We start from the raw sequence: 18,132 nt of genomic DNA, 5'->3' as shown, positions 1-18,132 counted from the left end.
CACTACATTTTGATCTTTATGAATTTCATTTACAAAAGAAAATTCGAACTTCGGTTTGGGGCTTTCCTTATAGCCACGTTTGATTAATTATAATTAATACTTTTATGATAGCATTTAGAGTCTTGAATTTTGTTCAAGATTAAAATTTTGAGGAGAGCAGAGCAGCCACTGGAGATACCTGATATTCTGTTCTGAGGAGCAGCCAGTGACATGATGAAGCAGACCAGGGATCAATTATACTTGAGAGGGGCTATGCAATAGTATGTACCAGGGGTGGAAGTCCAAGTCAAATGTAAAAGTACAGCCTCACTGAGCAACCAAGAGTGTCAGCTGTAGCCGAGGCAATCTCAGCAGCAACAAGTACCTATGGTGAATTTCCAGATGGAACTGAGGCAGGCATTCTTAGCTGAGATACCAAGAAGCAGTTAAAACAGTCTTGGAACATCACAGCTAAAAGATAATAAAAATATGATCTATGAAAAAAAGATTAAAAATTTGAGATCACAGAAATAACTCATGCTTCTGTAAAAAGTTTAAAAAATGTCTAAGTATGTAAAGAATGAAAGTCACTTCTCCACCTTTTACCACTCCTTAGAAATAATCATTGCTAATCCTTTGCTTTATATCCTTTCAGGTATTTATCTATGTTTATTGTTAATAGAGTTTATGCACATTGTTGACAGCAGTTTTAAAGTTTGAGAATATTTTTGTCTATGGAGAGAACATCCCACAAATATTTGTATTTTTTAATGCTCAACTTATTAAACATGTATCTATAAACAGAACTTTGAAAAATAAAATTTAATATTTAAACATTGATTAAAAACTTCATCAATTTCCTTAAACAACTTAAACTGCAATTACAGATTTAATATGATGGTTGTTGTGTCCAGAATAACCAGACCCAACTTGAGTGCTCTTAACCAGGAGACAGTTTATTAGCCGGCGGCTGTCCTTGCAAAGGAGCAGCCCCGAATTGCCAAGATACAAGGTTTTTAAGCCCCAAATCCCATTCCTCATTCTGTCTTAAACACAAAGGTCCATCTTTCTCCTATTCACTACCTGTCAACCCACTGGTCAGGTGTGCAAGCGGGAAGTACAGAAGCAGAAAGCTTCTTGTTAGAATGTTATGTTCCTATTGGTGATTGCCTATGTTCCCATGGGCAATAGCCAGTATTCTCATGGGCCAAACAGTAATTTTCAGCTTATATACAATTGATTATTTTTCATGCCACGCAAGCAAGCAGGGTTACACAGGCTAAAATTGGCAGTTAGCGTATGAGCTCACTGTTACAAGTTTCATGATTAACAGAATGTGGTTAGGGATTCCAGAAACTAGGCCTAAGTTATAGACTTCCTTTGTCCAGTTTCAGGTTTTAATTATTCTTTAACCCTTTCACATTTCAGCGGGCTATTACAATGGTTATTTGAATACACTTTAAACAGTACACAATATAAACACAAATACAGTGATTACAAAACTTACTGTCATTATACTTAAATCTAATTTTAAACACCAACACCACGGATTTAATTCATTAGTTCACTAAATTGTTCAAAAACATCGTTCTTATTTTTCTCTAGAAAAAACGTACTTTCTTAAGTTTGCTGAAATACTTCTTTTGATGTTTTCTTGGTGTTACCAAAATTTTGTCAGACCCTGTATACCTCCAAAGAATATTGTCTCAGAACCTGATATGCACTGAAGCTCTAGAATTGGGCTTCTCAACAGATTGATTCATGCTTGGGGCTTTGAAGCTTGTTGTTTCTCCCAAGAAGCTATATTTGTTATAGTAAAACTTCTCTTGTTACTCCAATAAGTCTTTTAATGTTTGTATCTTCCACATGTTTTTAGTTTTTGCATCTGAGATGATGTATTCCTTTAGTTTCACTTGGCCAGAGTTATGGAACCCCTTATTGTCATTATGATATATTGACTTGCTTTGTTAGCATTATTTGAAAATTATGCGTTATTAATGGCATATGGTTATAGGAGCATCTAGTGGATTCATCTCATGGAAGAGAAGGATTGTGTTTGCACATTTGTGCTCATCTTTAGGATATTTGGCTCAGGACCCCCTTTCTCCTTGGGCATGGAATGTAACCAGTGCTGGTTAACTGGTTGGGTCTCCTTTCTACTTGGTTATCATGTGTAGCCACATGTGCTGATCAGTCTTTTCTGTTCTTGGAACAGTTCTTATTTTTTCCGGGACTATTTAGCTCATACACAGTTCCATGTTTTCATCCTTTTCCATTTCACAGTGGAAACGAGCATATATCTGTTCACTATAAAGAGATCTGTACTTAGAAGAAACACACATACTCATATTTAGTAACATTCCATTTCTTATAAAACCTATAAGAATTTCAAAAATCCTAATATAATTGATCTTTTGTATTATACATTTTTGTAACAGTTTACAGTAATTTTTCTTTTTTTAAATATTACTATGAAGTATTTATTTCTTGCTTATTAGTGGGGCCCCAAATATGTTTGCATTGCCATCCTTCCTCATGTAACTCAGGGGTAAATCTTGACTAGGTTAAGATGATCATGGTGGTTTTATTTCTCTTGATTGTTTGAAGGATTTGGGTTTGGTGCGCAGTTTTGGCCAAAGATAGATAAGGGGAAACTGCTAAATGGTTTCTGGGAAAGCTTCCCTTGTTCTTAAAAGAGAGGCACAGGAAGAAATGGTCTTTCTTTTCCTGGTGAATGTTGTTATGCCTGTATAGGATGCCTGGAGTGGTAGTAGGCAGTTTGCCAAGGAGATAATTCATTGAGTTATCTGATGAAGAAAAATAGAAGAAAATTAAATAAAAGAAAAGAAATCTTGGCTCCTTGATGATGCTGTTGAACCATTGAACTAACCACCATAGAGCCAACCTACTCCGTGGGCTTCTTTTTTTCTGAAATAATAATTTTTCCTTATTGTTTGAGTCATTTTGAATTGATTTTTTTGGGGGGTGGTTAACTACAACTAATTAACCAATTGATTTTTTGGTTACTTGCAATTAGAAAGCATTCTAACTAATATATTTACTTATTTCAATTAACTCTACCTATTATTTAGTCTTCGCTCCTCAAAAGTCACACACAGCCAGTGGGAACCCCCTGAATTGAACATTTTGCCCTATTAGCACTGCTATGACTTTCTGAGAGCACCTTTAATTTTTTTTTCTGACAATAATAACGTTTCAAGTTATCCTGAGTTTTACCTGCCCTAAGGCTTGGAATCAGCTACTTTCTAAGGATCCCAGATTTCTTTTAGTGGAGAATAATACTATAGACCAGAATTTGGGTTCTAAGGAGATGAGGTAGGTAAAAAGGACTGTCATTGCTATTGGGACCCTCTTAGTAGTGATAGAGCTGGAAAAGGGCTAATTTTCCTAATATAGTAATAGTTCTTACAAATCAATAAGAAAAAGACCAAAATCCAATAGAAAAATGGGATAGCTAGTTCACAGAAAAGGAAATGCAAATGGCTCCTACAACATAAAAAGATACTCAACCCTACTCATAATAAGAGAAATGCAAATAAAATTACACTAGAGTACCATTTTTCACCTATCAAATTGGCTAAGGTAAAAATGTTTATCAACACACTATTGGCAAGAGTGAGGGAGAATGAGTGGACTCAATGATGGAAGTGTAGATTGGCACAACTTCTACGGAGGGCTAGTTAGCAATTTCTGCCAAAATTACACATGCTTTTGGCCTAGAAGTTTCATTTCTAGGATTTTGTACTAAAGATATACTCACATATGAGAAATGATAAATATATACCAGGTAATTTTTTTTCAGTAAAAAATTCTTTATAGTTACAAAAGATTGCAAACAAGCTAAATGTCCACTTATAAGAAACTGGTTTCATATATTATATTATGACCACTTTAAGGACAAGGAAGCTCTTTAAGTACCAACATGGAAGTATCTTCTGATTTATGTTGCAATGTGGAAAAAATAAGGTACAGAACAGTATGTAAAGTTTGCTACCATGTGCAGAAAAAAGACAAAAAGTTTAGGTATGTACTTATTTGTGAATGTGCACAAAAGAGACTGGTGACAGTGACAGCTGGAGGCTGAGGAACTGGGTGGCTTGGGCCAAGAGAGAGGGAGACACTAGTGAATACCACTTTGTACCTTGTGAACTTTGAATCAAGTGAATATACTTCCCACTAAAAAAATAAATGAAGGAGAAAATATACATTACAGACATTTTCCATCAACTTCATTTGTTTTACCAGACTGATAAGTAGTCCATATCATGGTGGTCTCAGAGTTTGTTCTAGTATTCCCTTATTATTTACATTGTCTGGGAGTTATTTGTTTACCTTTGTCTCCTCTAAGAGAAGGACTTATTTATAATTGATCTTTCAGTTCATTGTGTTTCAGGAAACACTTATTGACATCCACAGCCTGATGTGTGCTAAATCCAGGGGAATCAAAAGTGGGTAAATCATGCTGGAAATGTGGCCCTTGCCTAGGAGCTCACCTAGGTGGGGCATATGGACATATAAACAATTACTGTGTACTAAGTGTGCAATAATAGAAGTATGCACAGGGCTAAAGCAGTAGAACAGAAGCTGATAACTCTGGTGAGGGGAGTGGGGAGGGGTAAAGTGGCCAAGGAAGACTTCGCTGAAAAACTGGAGTCTAACCAGGGTTTAGAAGGCTGAATACAATTTTCCAGGAGCAAGGACTACAAGCAAACAACATGATGGGTTCTGGGAAACATAGCACTCCAGCCTGAAGTGGAGGAACCAGAGATGAGGATGAGGTGCAATGGGATGAGATGGGAGGAAGACAGGCCAGGTTATCAAGGGCTTTGAATACCAAGAAGTTTGTATTTTTATGCTACAGGCAACAGAGAGGGAGGGGTTCTTAAGCTAGAAAGGGATGAGCTCCAGAGCTTGGCACAGGGAAGAGTAGAAAGTGTTCAAAGTTGGTCAAATTAATTCGGTAACCCAAATGCCTTCCTCAAATGCTGCTGCAGACCAGGTCTCCTTGCTTCCTTCCTTTATCCATCTCTACAGCCTTAAGCATGACCGTTGGCAGGGGTGAACCAACTTGTGAGGAGGGAGAGAAAGAGAGGGAGGGAGAGAATTTAGACGGAGTAGGTTTCCCATCCACACGTCTGCCTGTTGGGCTAGGCGGCAGTTCCCGCTTCCTGCATGGTTTCTGCCCAAATCCTTTTCTACTTTCCCATTCTATCCTCCTCCCACCAAGATGATGGTCCGCACCCTGGGCCTCCTCCAGGGCCCCACCTTCATGGCTGGGGCTGAACTCTGCTGCGAGAGCTGGGGACCCAGCAGGTGGCCAGGCCTGGTTGGTCGGAGACGTGCTACCCACAGCCCTGACCCCCCACCCCCGCAAGATTCCTGAGGGGCGGGGTTTCCAGCCCTGTTATTTGGCGCGGCCGCTCTTCTGCCCCCTCAGAAGGCAAGAAACTTCTTCGAGCAAGATGGGTGTCTACCGCGTTCGTGTGTCCACTGGGTCCTCATTCTACGCGGGCTCCAACAACAAGGTGCAGCTGTGGCTGGTCGGTCAGCACGGAGAAGCTCAGCTTGGGACGCGACTGCGGCCGGTGCGGGGCAAGGTGAGCTGGCGGGAGCCGGGCGATGGGCTGCGCCGCTGCCCGCAAGGCGGTCAAATACCGGAGAAGAGACGTGCCGCCTGCGCAAAGAGAGCTCAGAGACCGCAGGGCAGAGCGCTTAGGGCGATACGTGGCACACTGCAAGGGCTCAATAAGTATTCCCGTCGCCCTCCTCTTTGGAATAGAGAGGATACTCCTGCGTGTCTGTCGTTCACAATGCTCTCTCTTCTCGAAACTCAGGGCCCCTGGAGCGGCCGGGAGTGTCCTCTTTTCTCTGTTCTTAAAAGCTTCTGTTTCTAACCTTTTCGGCTGTTGCTAGATCTCCGAACTTGAGGACTTTACCACCCGAGTGAGGCCGGGCGGGATGGGGGAACCCGGAGGGTGAGTAGGGGGAAGAAGCTAAGAGACTAGAACAATAAATTTCCCGACCCACTTCTCTTCTCGCATCACAGCTACCTCGTATTCGCCCATAGCTTTTGTTACTTTTTTTCCTCCGCAATTCGCATCCCCAAATTCCCACCTCCCGTCCAGCTCTCTCCATGATCCCCAGATCCAGATGTCTGTCCCACGGACGCCTCAAAGAAACATGCCCAAGTGAGGTCCTCGCTTCTTCCCACCTCTCAGATCTCTCCTCTTGCCTCCCCCAGGTGTCTGTCATTCGAGCCTTCCCCTCCCATCTCCTCTGTATAACCAAGAATTGAGCGCTGTCAATTCTATCTCCTGGTCATCTCCGTCACTGTGTCCAGATTTCCACCCACCTCCGACCGCCAAGATCTCCTTGAACCTACGCCACCTTTAGCCTCTTGTCATGCTTCGCCACTTTCTCTCCTGTCCTTGCAAGCCCTTCTGCAGCCAGAGCGACTTGTTCCAAATACATTCCTACCCTTAAAACATTCGCTATGGCTTAAAACATTTGAATGGCTTCCGCTTGTTTTCAAGACCAAATCCAAAGCCCTTAACCTTCGACTCTTCACAATCTGGTCCAGCTCATTTCGCACATCTCGCGCTCAGCGCCCCACGCTCTACGCGGCCGTTCGCCCTCGCTCAGCCTCCAGCTCTCTCGGGGCTCTCCCTGGCACTCATTTTTCCCCACTTTTTCTTCTCTCTCACTCTCCCTAGCTAAACCGTTCTCAACTAGAGGTCTCCACTTCGAATGTCCTTCGGAAGCCTGCCCCAGGTCAGGCGGGGCTTTTGCGTCGCTCAGCCTTGGAGGTGGTCTCCCTGATGTAACTGCTTGGTTAACAGTGTATCTTCACGTGCAACTGTGCGTTAGCTCAAGGCGTGGCGTCGGTGTCCAGTGCCCAGTTCAATGCTTGGCACAATCAATGACTACAGGGAGAAAAAGGAGAGGGAAGGAATGTATCTTCCCTTCTCCGCCTCAATCCGGACTGAGGAACTCGACGACTCATAATGGGGTCATAGAGCCACCTGTTCGATGTGACCCCTTTCTCTTTCTGTCTCCTTTTGCCCCACTTTCCCTTAGACCCAGCTTTCCAAGAAGAGCGTTTGGGGGAGGAGGGCTCATTCCAAGTGTCCTTTCCTGCAACCTCACGGATACTGAACCTCTTATATCGCCTGCAGGAGACGGAATTCAAGGAGGACGTGTCGCACTACCTGGGGCCGCTGCTGTTCGTGAAATTGCAGAAACGGCGCCTCTTTCAGGATGATGCTTGGTTCTGCAACTGGATCTCTGTGCAAGGCCCCGGGGCCAGTGGGGACGAGTTCAGGTTCCCATGTTACCGCTGGGTGATGGGCGATGGCGTCCTGAGCCTAGCCGAGGGCACTGGTGAGTGTAGGGTGGGGGTGTGAAGAGATCTCTGGGACACAAGAGAAGCTAGGAATGAAGAAGAGGAGAAGAGGGGACAGTGCTTTGGGGCAGGAACTGGAGGGCCAGTTCTTTGCAGATTGTGGAAGAGTGGGTTGCTGGAGGTTGGGGAGGGGCACGACGTCGAAGGGTCAGGCTTCCGCCCCAGGAAGGAGACCGAAGAGGCAGCCTTAGCAGGGACAGAGGACAGGCTCTCAGGAGAGGCCTCACCGCCCATGCCCTCTTCCCCACTTCTAGGATGCACAGTGGTAGATGACCCTCAAGACCTGTTCAGAAAACACCGGGAGGAGGAGCTGGAAGAGAGAAGGAAGCTGTACCGGTTAGCCTGAATCCTGCCTCCTGACTCCTCCTGACCCCACAGGGTGCTGGCCCTTCCCAGCACCAATGCCTGATTTCATTTCTGCCCCACAGGTGGGGTAACTGGAAGGATGGGTTAATCCTGAATGTGGCAGCGACCACTTTAGATGACCTCCCTGTAGATGAGAGATTTCTGGAGGACAAGAGAATTGACTTTGAGGCTTCACTGGCCAAGGGGTGAGAACAAGTAATGGGGGGCTGGGTAAGAGGGAGGTGTCCTGGTCCAGTGGAGGCCAAGAAGCTCCTGTAGACTTCACATGGCTGGACTAGCCTTAGGTGGGTGCCTTTGGTTGTAATGTGTGATTCTGAGAATAACTCAAACTCTTTACATATCTTTCCCTGAAGGCTGGCTGACCTAGCTATCAAAGACTCTTTAAATGTTCTGACTTGCTGGAAGGATCTAAATGACTTCAACAGGATTTTCTGGTGTGGCCAGAGCAAGCTGGCTGGTCAGTCTTCCTACCCCATTACTTCTCCCAGGACCCTTACTCCAGATCCCCCCCCCCGCCAATCTAGCAAAACAGGGCTGGGAGACTTGAGATCTGGGTCCCTCTGATAGGCTGGGGTCAAGAGGGGATGGTTTGGTGGGGGTTGGAAGAACCAAGAGCTCAGATCTCACAGCATGTTCCACAACTGCAATCCCCAGAGAAAGTGCGGGACTCCTGGAAGGAGGATGCCTTATTTGGGTACCAGTTTCTTAACGGCGCCAACCCCATGTTGCTAAAACGCTCCAGTCACCTTCCTGCCCGCCTAGTGTTCCCTCCAGGAATGGAGGAGCTGCAGGCCCAGCTGGAGAAGGAGCTTCAGGTATGGACATAGCACAAAGGGGACCACAGAGTGAAATGGAGGTGGGATCAGTGTTTGTCCTGCGGTGGTGTCCATATGGGTCCAACTTGCTGCCTGACAGCAAGAAGGGATTCTATTCAGAAAAAATCTTGAGTGAAGTACAACCTCATGGCCTTCCTCTCTGAATGAGAAATGCATATTGTGGAGGAAGTATGTATGGTGGGTGATAGAGACAGAGTTAAAATGATATAACTGGGCCTTGGTGCTAGGGATTTAAGGAGGGTATGGAGTAAGAGAATCAGGTCAGGGGTGGGGTTATTAATCAGGAATCAACATGGATCAATTGAGAGAGAAAACTCATGGATTATAGGGTGAGACAGACTTGGGTTTGATTCCTGGCTCTGCTGTTAATAAACTGTGTGACTTCAGGCAAGATACCTATCCTCTCTGGTCATCTGTGTCCTCTTTTATAAAACTGGGGCTAATTCAAGTGCATGTAAGAATCACATGAGGCAATAAGCACATGATCCAGTACCTGGTACAAAGTAGGTGATGGAGACAAGTTAGTTTCCTTCTTTTTCTTTTTCCTTTGGGGAAGCAGAGTGGGAAGAAGAGGCCTTATGCTGACAGCAGCCCTTGTCCTCTGCTCCTATCTAGGGAGGCACACTGTTTGAAGCCGATTTATCCCTGCTGGATGAGATCAAGGCCAACAACATCCTGTGTAGCCAGCAGTACCTGGCTGCCCCTCTGGTCATGCTGAAACTGCAGCCTGATGGGAAACTCTTGCCCATGGTCATCCAGGTGAGAGGACCCAGGATTTCTGCTTCCCCATGGTTGGCCCTCTCAGCTCAGCTCCTCACTCAAATTCCCTGAGTCACTCTGTGCTAACACCTTGTGCTAAAGCACTGGGGGAGGCATTAAAAGAGGAAATGGACAAAGGCAGAAAGTTGCAGTCTAGCTGGAGATACAGATTAGGCAAATCTAAATAAGCTCCAGTACCGAGGAAGTACCTGAGGATGGAAACAGTCGGAGAGGGTCATGGGAGGTGAGGTGGGCATGAATCTTGGGGGAGGGGCAGGACCTTCCTCCACACAAGGGGAAAATGGGCTAGGCAGGGATCTTGAGTGTGAGGAATCAGAAGATTACCAGTGGACAGTTGGGCTGGAGTGGTGGGGAATAATATGAGGGTGAGAGGGGCCAGACTGCGGTGGGCCATGGATGCCAAAACAAGGACTATGAACAGAGGAGGTTGGTGAAGGCTGTTGTGAAAGATGCTGTAGGCACATCATATGGGCCATTGTGTTTAGGATGGATTGCAGAAGGGAGATACTAGATATATAGAGAATAGGGTGACATGCTACAGCAATTGTCCAAGGTGGAAGTGCTGGGCTCAGATGTGGGAATAGCTGTGGAGGTACAGAGAAAAGATGGATGGGAGTATAGAGGAAAACTAAACTGGCTTAGATTCAAGAAGAGAGGAAAGAGTCAAGGCATCTGCAGAAACAAGACAAATAAGGAGGCAAAGATGCTCAGTTGGCTTTTGTCTAGCCAATTATGAGGTGATGGGGAGATATTCAAATTGTGACATCTAGCTAGGGACTAGCTGAGAGCTAGAGACTTAGTCAGCTGTGTAGGGAGGGGTGGTGTTGAAAGATTGGAGAGAGACTGAGATATCTGAAAAAAAAAAAGTGTGGGATAAAGGAAACAAGGGTTTGAATCTTGTCCACACTGAGGGAACTAAAAGGAGAAGTGGAGGCTGGAGAAGGCGGTGGAAGAGCGGTTTCTGCAGAAGTCCTGGGGCAGAGCAGCTTGCACAATGTTAACTGGTAGGAAAGGTAGGGGAAGGAATAGTGGCTGTTGGAGAGTAGCAGCAGTCAGATGGAGAAAGCTAAGCAAATTTGGGGAAAAAGGGAGGGTTAAATATGCAAAGGAGTGAGGAATCTGCTGGGCATCTGGCACTCATCCCCTCCCTTTCCTTACACTCTTATCCTTTCTCCAGCTCCAATTGCCACGCATCGGATCCCCTCCCCCACCACTTTTCCTGCCCACAGATCCCCCAATGGTCTGGCTCCTAGCCAAATGCTGGGTCCGTAGCTCTGACTTCCAGCTTCATGAGCTGCACTCTCATCTTCTGAGGGGACATTTGATGGCTGAAGTTATTGCTGTAGCCACCATGAGGTGCCTTCCATCGATACATCCTATCTTCAAGGTAACACATTATCCCCTTCTCTCCTGTCTGCCCATCTCTTCGCCCCATGGCACAGTCCCACCTCTGGAGGCACCCTCTCTGTGGAATTTCAGGGTGTAGGGAGAGCCAACCAATGAAAGACAAGTGAGAAAGGCAGTGAAAGTATGGCTTGCTCTGCATTTTCAACAGGTGACATCACCTCCCAAAAAAAGTGAAAATGATTCATTGGCAAGGTGGGGGTGAGAGGGATGAGTGGTGGGGGATGAGAAGTCTTACTTTTTTTATGTATAAAGTGCAGATAGATAGACATACAGTATATAAACACTACACACAAATGACTGAGGATTCTATCAAAAAAGAGGGACTATGCAAATAAAAGATTTTTCCAGCTAGTTTTGAAGGGTTCTAAAATAGTAACACATAGGCCAGTTGGAGGGGCTCAGGTCAACAGCAATAGCCTGTTTTTGTTTGTTTGTTTGGTTGTTACAGACAATTAGAATAGAGTATTCACCCTTCAACTTTTTTCTTGAGTGCCTCCTATGGGGCAAGAACCATTCTAGATGCCAGTGCTAAGCAAGACAAGCAAAATTCTGATCTTTGCAGGATATTCATTTCAGTTTAGGGCTAGCAGACAATAAAGACTATGTTGTAACACATCAGCTGTGATAAGCACAATGCAGAGGATCAAAGCAGGATGATGTGATGGTGAGTTTAGATTGGTCAGGAAAAGCTCCCTTGAGCAGATGACATTGAGAGTAAGAATATGAGGAGCCAGCCATAAAATGATCAAGGGGCACGTTGTTCTAGGTAGAGGGAACAGCTAATGCAAAGGTTCTGAGGTTGGCACAAGCTTGGCATTTTGAAGAACAGAAAGAAATTGAACATAATGGACAAAAGGGAGAGAGTAGGAGATGAAGTTCCAAAGGTAGGCAGGTTAGAGCATTCTCAATGGAAACAATTATGCTCCCCAAGGAGGTGAAAGTGGCTCTTGGGAGGGGCAAAAGCTTATAATTTTAATGTACAAAGTACATATATACATACACTATATAATAGATATAGTATATCTGTAGCATTAAAATTTCACGGGGGTGAAAGTGGGAAAAACTATCAAAAAGGCTCTTTAGAGTAGAGTGGTACTGAAAAAAACGTTGAAAACACTGAGCTAGAACTTGAACAGTTTTGAAAAGAAAAGAATGATTTCTTTCAATTATCATAGAGCAATAAGTCAATGGGTTGTGGAACGCCACAAATTACAAATCAACTGAACACACTTGATGTCCAGGGGCCACTGCACTTCACATCTCTGCTTTTCTTGAAGACCTGGTACCTTTCTCACTCCTCAACCCCAGTATCCTGCAGGGACTGGCCACAGCTATCTTCTGACTTTGCCCTTCTCTGCTGTCTCCTTCCAGCTGATGATCCCCCACCTGCGATATACCATGGAAATTAATGTGCGGGCCAGGTCTGGGCTGATTTCTCCCATGGGTGTTTTCGACCAGGTATGAAGAGAGGAGAGGGATTCTGGAGTTCATGCTTTGGCCTCAGCAGGTGGATTTGCCTGACCCTGCCCATTCTTGCAACTCAGGTGGTGAGCACCGGTGGGGGAGGCCACGTGGAGTTACTCAAGCGAGCGGGAGCCTTTCTAACCTATAGATCATTTTGTCCCCCTGATGACCTGGCTGACCGGGGACTCCTGGGAGTCAAGTCTTCTTTCTATGCCCACGATGCCCTGAGGCTCTGGGAAATCATCTCTCGGTGAGGAAAGGGAAAGGCAGGGCTGCTGGGGGTCAGTGAAGAGGGGGAGGCCAGGAGAACTGGAGGTCTGTGTCTTGGTTGCGGGGCTGGGGACCTTCACCTGGTTATGTGGGTGGAGGACCTTGAGGCTCTCTGTCAGCTTCAACTCTCTTGACCCAACCCCTTGGCTGACAGCTATGTAGAAGGAATTGTGAATCTTTACTATAAGATGGATGAGGCTGTGAAAGAGGATCTAGAGCTGCAAACCTGGTGTCGAGAGATCACTGAAATTGGACTGCAAGGGGCCCAGGACCTAGGTAAGTTGAGCCCCTGCCCTGAGGCCTCCAACCTGAGAGATTCGTCCTCGGAATCTCCCCAGAATCCTCCCTCCATCTATGGAAACTTCCAGAAGCATGTCCAACCTCTATGACAATGCCCAAAGGCCTTCTCAGATTCTTTTTCCTCTCAGAGACAGATCCCCATCCTATGCATTAAGAACTCCTCTAGGTCGCAGATGCATGCAGTGGGACCAGTGGTTACCCATAAATTTTTAACATCTGGATCTCTGGGGGAAAAAGCCCTGATCTGTAGCACTCATCCATTTTTATATTGTAAATATTTCCACTGTGGCTACCAATGTGATGTCAACCAGCTTGCTAAATTCCTGAACATTTAGTGTAACTGACTCTTGTGAGCCAGTATGAGCCATACCAGTGCCCCACCAAGTGGAGCCCTCCCAGCAGGTCTCCCCATTTCCCCCATTACAACCTGCACTCACATCAGTTCCCACAATAGTTCTTGATAATCCTTGGTACCCCATCTCCCCTCTCTTGTTCTCCTCACTTGGCCTCATTTCTTTGAGCTCTGCTTCTATTCCTGGCCTCACAGCTTCTAAGTCTCCTTATCCCTTGTAGGATTTCCCATTTCCTTACAGTCCCGGGACCAGCTTTGCCACTTTGTCACCATGTGCATCTTCACCTGCACTGGCCAGCACTCCTCCACACACCAGGGCCAGGTACTTATCATAGGGGAGCAGCTGAGTATTTGCACCTGGAGTAGGGGAGGCAGTTGTGTGCAGGTGGCTAAGGGGTTTTTATGCTTAGCAGACATTGATTCTAGATATCTGCCTCTCCTTAGCTGGATTGGCACTCTTGGGTCCCTAACACACCCTGCACAATGCGGCTGCCCCCGCCGACCACCAAGGATGCGACACTGGAGACGGTGATGGCAACATTGCCCAACTTTCATCAGGCTTCTCTCCAGATGTCCATCGTTTGGCAACTGGGTAGACGCCAGCCCATTATGGTGAGAGCCAGGTGCTCAGGTCCCTGAGAAAGGGGCAGCTGTGGGGAAGTGTGGCACACCAAACTAGGGGTCATAAGGCTCTCAGCTGCTTTTTTCTTTCCATCTCAGGTGGCTGTGGGCCAGCATGAGGAGGAGTATTTTTCGGGCCCTGAGCCCAAAACTGTGCTGAAGAAGTTCAGGGAGGAACTGGCTGCCCTGGATAAGGAAATTGAGATCCGGAATGCAAAGCTGGACATGCCCTATGAGTACCTGCGGCCCAGCCTGGTGGAAAACAGCGTGGCCATATGAGCACCCCCAGCCTTTGGTTGTTTTAGCCCCTACTTCCACCCAAGCCATGACTCCATTGCTTTCAGTCTTACCCTTCACCAACTACCTGTATGTCCCTTCCTATCTGTACCTTTCCTAAAGTGTCACCTTTATATTGTATATGCCCACAGTGAACAAATTTTACTTTAGATGTACTGCCTAGGGTCCTTGTTTCCCTTTTATTTCTCCTTTTCTTCCCATTCTTCTGCCTTCCTCCATTATCACTGGGATCTCCCACAGGGCACAAAATTGTCACATTAATATAAACTGTTTCAAGACTAGACTAGGGTAATAATATATATTACTCCATGTTTTTTATAATTTTGAAACTGCTCTGAGTTTAAAAACAAAAAGATATTTTAGACTAATGAAAAGAACTCAGATCAAAGGATCCTAAATCAAACACTGGCAAAAGAATGTAGCACATCTTTTTTATCTAGATGGGTTTTAGCCACATGTCCTGAAGCCAGGAACAACACAGAGCAAACCATTAACACAGCATTTTTCAAGATTTTCACTTTGTGGCTCTCTTAGAAAAAGATAAATTCTCACATTTCTCCCACCCCCAGTCCTGGCAAGCACTAATCTACTCTCTGATTCTGAGTTTGACTATTTGGCTAGTTTGACTAGTTTGAGTACAAATCATGCAGTATTTGTCTTTCTGTGTCTGGCTTATTTCACTTAGCATAATATCCTCCAGGTTCATCCATGTTGTCACAAATGGCAGGATTTCCTTCTTTTTAAAGTCTGAATAATATTCCACTGTCCATATACACCATATTTTCTTTATCCATTCACCACTCGCAGACATTTAGGTTGTTTCCATATCTTGGCTATTGTGAATAATGCTGCGATGAACATGGAAGTGCAGCTATCTCTTTGAGTTCCAGGTTTGAGGTCCTTTGGATATATACTCATAAGTGGAATTACTGAGTCATATGATAATTCCATTTTTAATTTTTCAAAGAACCCCCGTACTGTTTTCATAGTGGCTGCAACAATTTACATTCTCACCAACTGTATACAAGGGTTCTCTTTTCTCTGCATCTTCAGCATTTTTTAATCTCTTTTTGATAGATCTAATTGGTCTGTTGACCATCCATAGTTTGAGATAGTTAATGTCTTATGAACTGTGACAATCTAAATAGGATACGAGAACTATACCCTTAACTCCTAAGTGTCCAGCCCACTGTGTTTAAAAGTCTAAATATGAAAAAAGTGACAAAGTTTAAGATGCAGAGGCTATTGTTGGTGACGAGTGTTGGGGCACTGAAGAGAGCTGAGGCACCACAGATAAGACTGGATAGGCCTATTGGCCTGAAACTCCAGGAATTGAAAGTATAAGATCTATGAAAACCCAAAGAAAGATTGTTTTTAAAATAAAGATGTAGTTCTCAGTGATCATTACATGATTCAAGTAGGTCTCTAGGTAGCCATGAGCTACACAGTGCACTTTTAGTGTCATATAAAAAAAAAACCCACTAGTTATTCATGAAGCTATACACCTATGGGGCTGCCTCTGCCTGAAAAGTCTCACAAAATATAGCCAGTGATATTTTTAATCTCAGTTGCATCTTCCCAATGAACCTTGTTGCCCTTTTGTCAGGCAGAGTACTTAATGGTGGTGTTTGAGTCTCCTATATACTGCCTTTGCTAGCACTAATCCTAGCTTGGAGAATAGAGAAATCCATTTTTCCAAGAACAAAAGCCTCCTGATTACCAAAAATCCAGTAGTTTTTAGATTGTGGTCTACAAAGAGACAGAGACACTCTTTTTTTTTTCCAGCTTTATTAAAATATAATAGGCAATAAGTTGCTCGTATTTACATTGTACAATTCAATGAGTTTTTTTCCAATTATAGTTGACATACAATAATATATTAGTTTCAGTTGTACAACATAGTGATTAGAGATCTATTGTTGTAGCCGCCAGACCACCAGAAATCAGTGAGTTATAGGAAACACACTCTTTATTCAGCCAGCTGGGTCTGCCAGGGGTACGCAGACCCCAAATTAAGCAGCCCCGAAATGTAGAGGTACAGGGTTTTTAAGCCCTAAACCCCATTCCTCATTCTATCTTAACACAAAAGTCTATTTTTCTTCTATTTACTAACTGTCAACCCACAGGTCGGTCGTGCAAGCGGGGGTACAGAAGCAGAAAGCTTATTGTTAGAATGTTATGTTCTCATGGATGATAACCTATGTTCCCATGGGCAACAGTCTATGTTCCCATGGGCGATAGGCAAGCACTAATTTTTCAGCCAGCACATTCCCCACTGGCCTCAGCAGAAAATCAAATCCTTGATTCTTCATGCGGAATTTGCTCATAGCCTCTATTTTGTAATACTAAAAGTTAAATAGAATTAATTCTCTTCCTTATATATGCAAACAAGAAATTAAGGAAACATGGGCCAAAAGTTAACAAAAGGAGGAGGATGATTAAGGTCCAGCTACAGCAGATAGAAGAGTTGTTAGCCACAGTGACCAATTGAACATCCTATGAAACCAGTTATCTGATTCTAGTCTCTGTTTTTCCCTGGCATCTAAATTTCTCTGTACTAGTCGTGAACTCTCTCTGATTACTCCAGAGTTATTGGCATAGAAGCAACAGGTTTCACCTAGAGCCATACATAATCTGTCTTGTTCTAAGAATAATAAATCTAAACCTCTTCTATTTTGGAGGACTACTTCTGCTAGTGAATCGACTTGAAGTTCTAGCCTGCTGAGGTCAGTTAAGTTTAAGGGAGTTCCTACCCTGACATAGTAAGGGGGTTTTGGGTTTAGGCACAACCAGCAATCTTGTCCTATGTCTGGGGTGGTCTTATTTAAGACCTTGTGTATTGTCATTAGCAAAGTTATTAATGCTCCTTCTGGTTTTGGTTGTGGCTGGTCGAATGCTTGGGTTAAAGAGATAAAAAGGAAGAAACAAAGGGTTATACTTATGTATGCTTGAGTCTTAGTCTTAAGGGCCCGTCTTCCTGAGCTGTCCACTCTTGTGCTGCCTTCATGTGAGAGTGATGAATCCATGATGGGATGCCATCTACTTTAACTGCAGTGAGCGTTTTCAGGGAGACAGTGAAGTGTCCTTTCCATTTGAGTTCTAGTCCCTTGGAAGTGAACTTCCGGATTCACGCAGAGTCCCCAGGCTGAAACTGATGGGGAAGTCTGTCCCCCGGGGCTGAGTGGGCAGCACGAACTCAGGACTAAATCTCCTTCCGTACACTTTGAAGGGCCTGTAAAGACTTAAGTAAGACAAGGTTACGTAGTTCTGCCTTTTTTTCATCTTCTATTCTAGGTACTAAAGGTGGGGGTTTTCCAAAGAAAATTTCAAATGGAGTGAATCCACTAATATATGGAGTACACCTGACTCGGAGAAGAACAAAGGGGGAGAAGTTCTACCCAGGTCCCACCAGTTTCTAATCCTAACTTGACTAATGTCTTTTTTAGGGTCCGATTCATTTGCTCTACTTGGTCCAAACTTTGGGGCCGGTAGGCGCAGTGGAGTTTCCATCGCAAATTTAGGTAGCTAGCCAATTGTTATGATACCTTTGCTACGAAGGCTGGCTCATTATCTGACCCTAAAGTTCTAGGGAGACCAAATTGAGGGAGGATTTCTTGTAGTAGTTTCTTAGTAACTAGTAAGGCAGCTTCTTTCCTGGTGGGGAAGGCCTCTACCCATCCTGAAAAGGTGTCTATGAAAACAAGTAAATATTTGTAGCCCCCCACAGTCGGGGTTATCGCAGTGAAATCGACTTCCCAGTGATCCCCCGGATAAGTTCCTCTTTCCCTATGCCTAGGTTCTTCTATCTTCTTCTTCTTTGGATTAACTTGGGCACAAGCTGGGCATCGTGAGTCAATCTCCTCTGCAGTTCTTCTCCCTTTTAACACGTGAAAGTAGGGGTCTAAAGCTTGGAGCATCTTAGTTCACCCTAGGTGTGTGCTCTGGTGTAGTTGGTGGAAGAGAGTCCTTCCAAGGGCCGTGAGAGCCCGATTTTTCCATCTGGGGTTGTCCACCACCCCAGATGATTCCTAGTGGCT

General features: G+C 44.6%; 1 protein-coding gene and 1 pseudogene across 1 annotated transcript; both read left to right on the top strand.

Moving 5' to 3' along the window:
* Positions 1–213: 213 nt before the first annotated feature.
* On the top strand, positions 214–429 carry LOC105291979 (annotated as a pseudogene).
* A 4,996-nt stretch (positions 430–5,425) lies between these two features.
* Positions 5,426–14,376, top strand: ALOX15 (arachidonate 15-lipoxygenase). The gene is made up of 14 exons (XM_011359687.2): positions 5,426–5,597; positions 7,176–7,380; positions 7,657–7,738; positions 7,831–7,953; positions 8,122–8,225; positions 8,423–8,583; positions 9,220–9,363; positions 10,562–10,771; positions 12,163–12,249; positions 12,336–12,505; positions 12,680–12,801; positions 13,399–13,499; positions 13,622–13,789; positions 13,898–14,376. Exons 1-14 carry the CDS (start codon positions 5,463–5,465, stop codon positions 14,075–14,077), a joined length of 1,992 nt encoding a protein of 663 aa, XP_011357989.1. The 5' UTR covers positions 5,426–5,462; the 3' UTR covers positions 14,078–14,376.
* Positions 14,377–18,132: the final 3,756 nt, after the last annotated feature.

The sequence above is a fragment of the Pteropus vampyrus genome, unplaced genomic scaffold (genome assembly GCF_000151845.1).
Source record: "Pteropus vampyrus isolate Shadow unplaced genomic scaffold, Pvam_2.0 Scaffold50, whole genome shotgun sequence".
Lineage (NCBI taxonomy): Eukaryota > Metazoa > Chordata > Mammalia > Chiroptera > Pteropodidae > Pteropus > Pteropus vampyrus.
This window is presented reverse-complemented; position numbering and strand designations above follow the sequence as displayed.

Excerpts from the sequence above, each read along its gene's own strand:
- ALOX15 (XM_011359687.2), top strand. The coding sequence starts at position 5,463 with ATGGGTGTCTACCGCGTTCGTGTGTCCACTGGGTCCTCATTCTACGCG. Across the intron at positions 8,584-9,219 it reads AGCTGGAGAAGGAGCTTCAG|GGAGGCACACTGTTTGAAGC; the intron begins GTATGGACATAG and ends GCTCCTATCTAG. Across the intron at positions 9,364-10,561 it reads TCTTGCCCATGGTCATCCAG|CTCCAATTGCCACGCATCGG; the intron begins GTGAGAGGACCC and ends TCCTTTCTCCAG.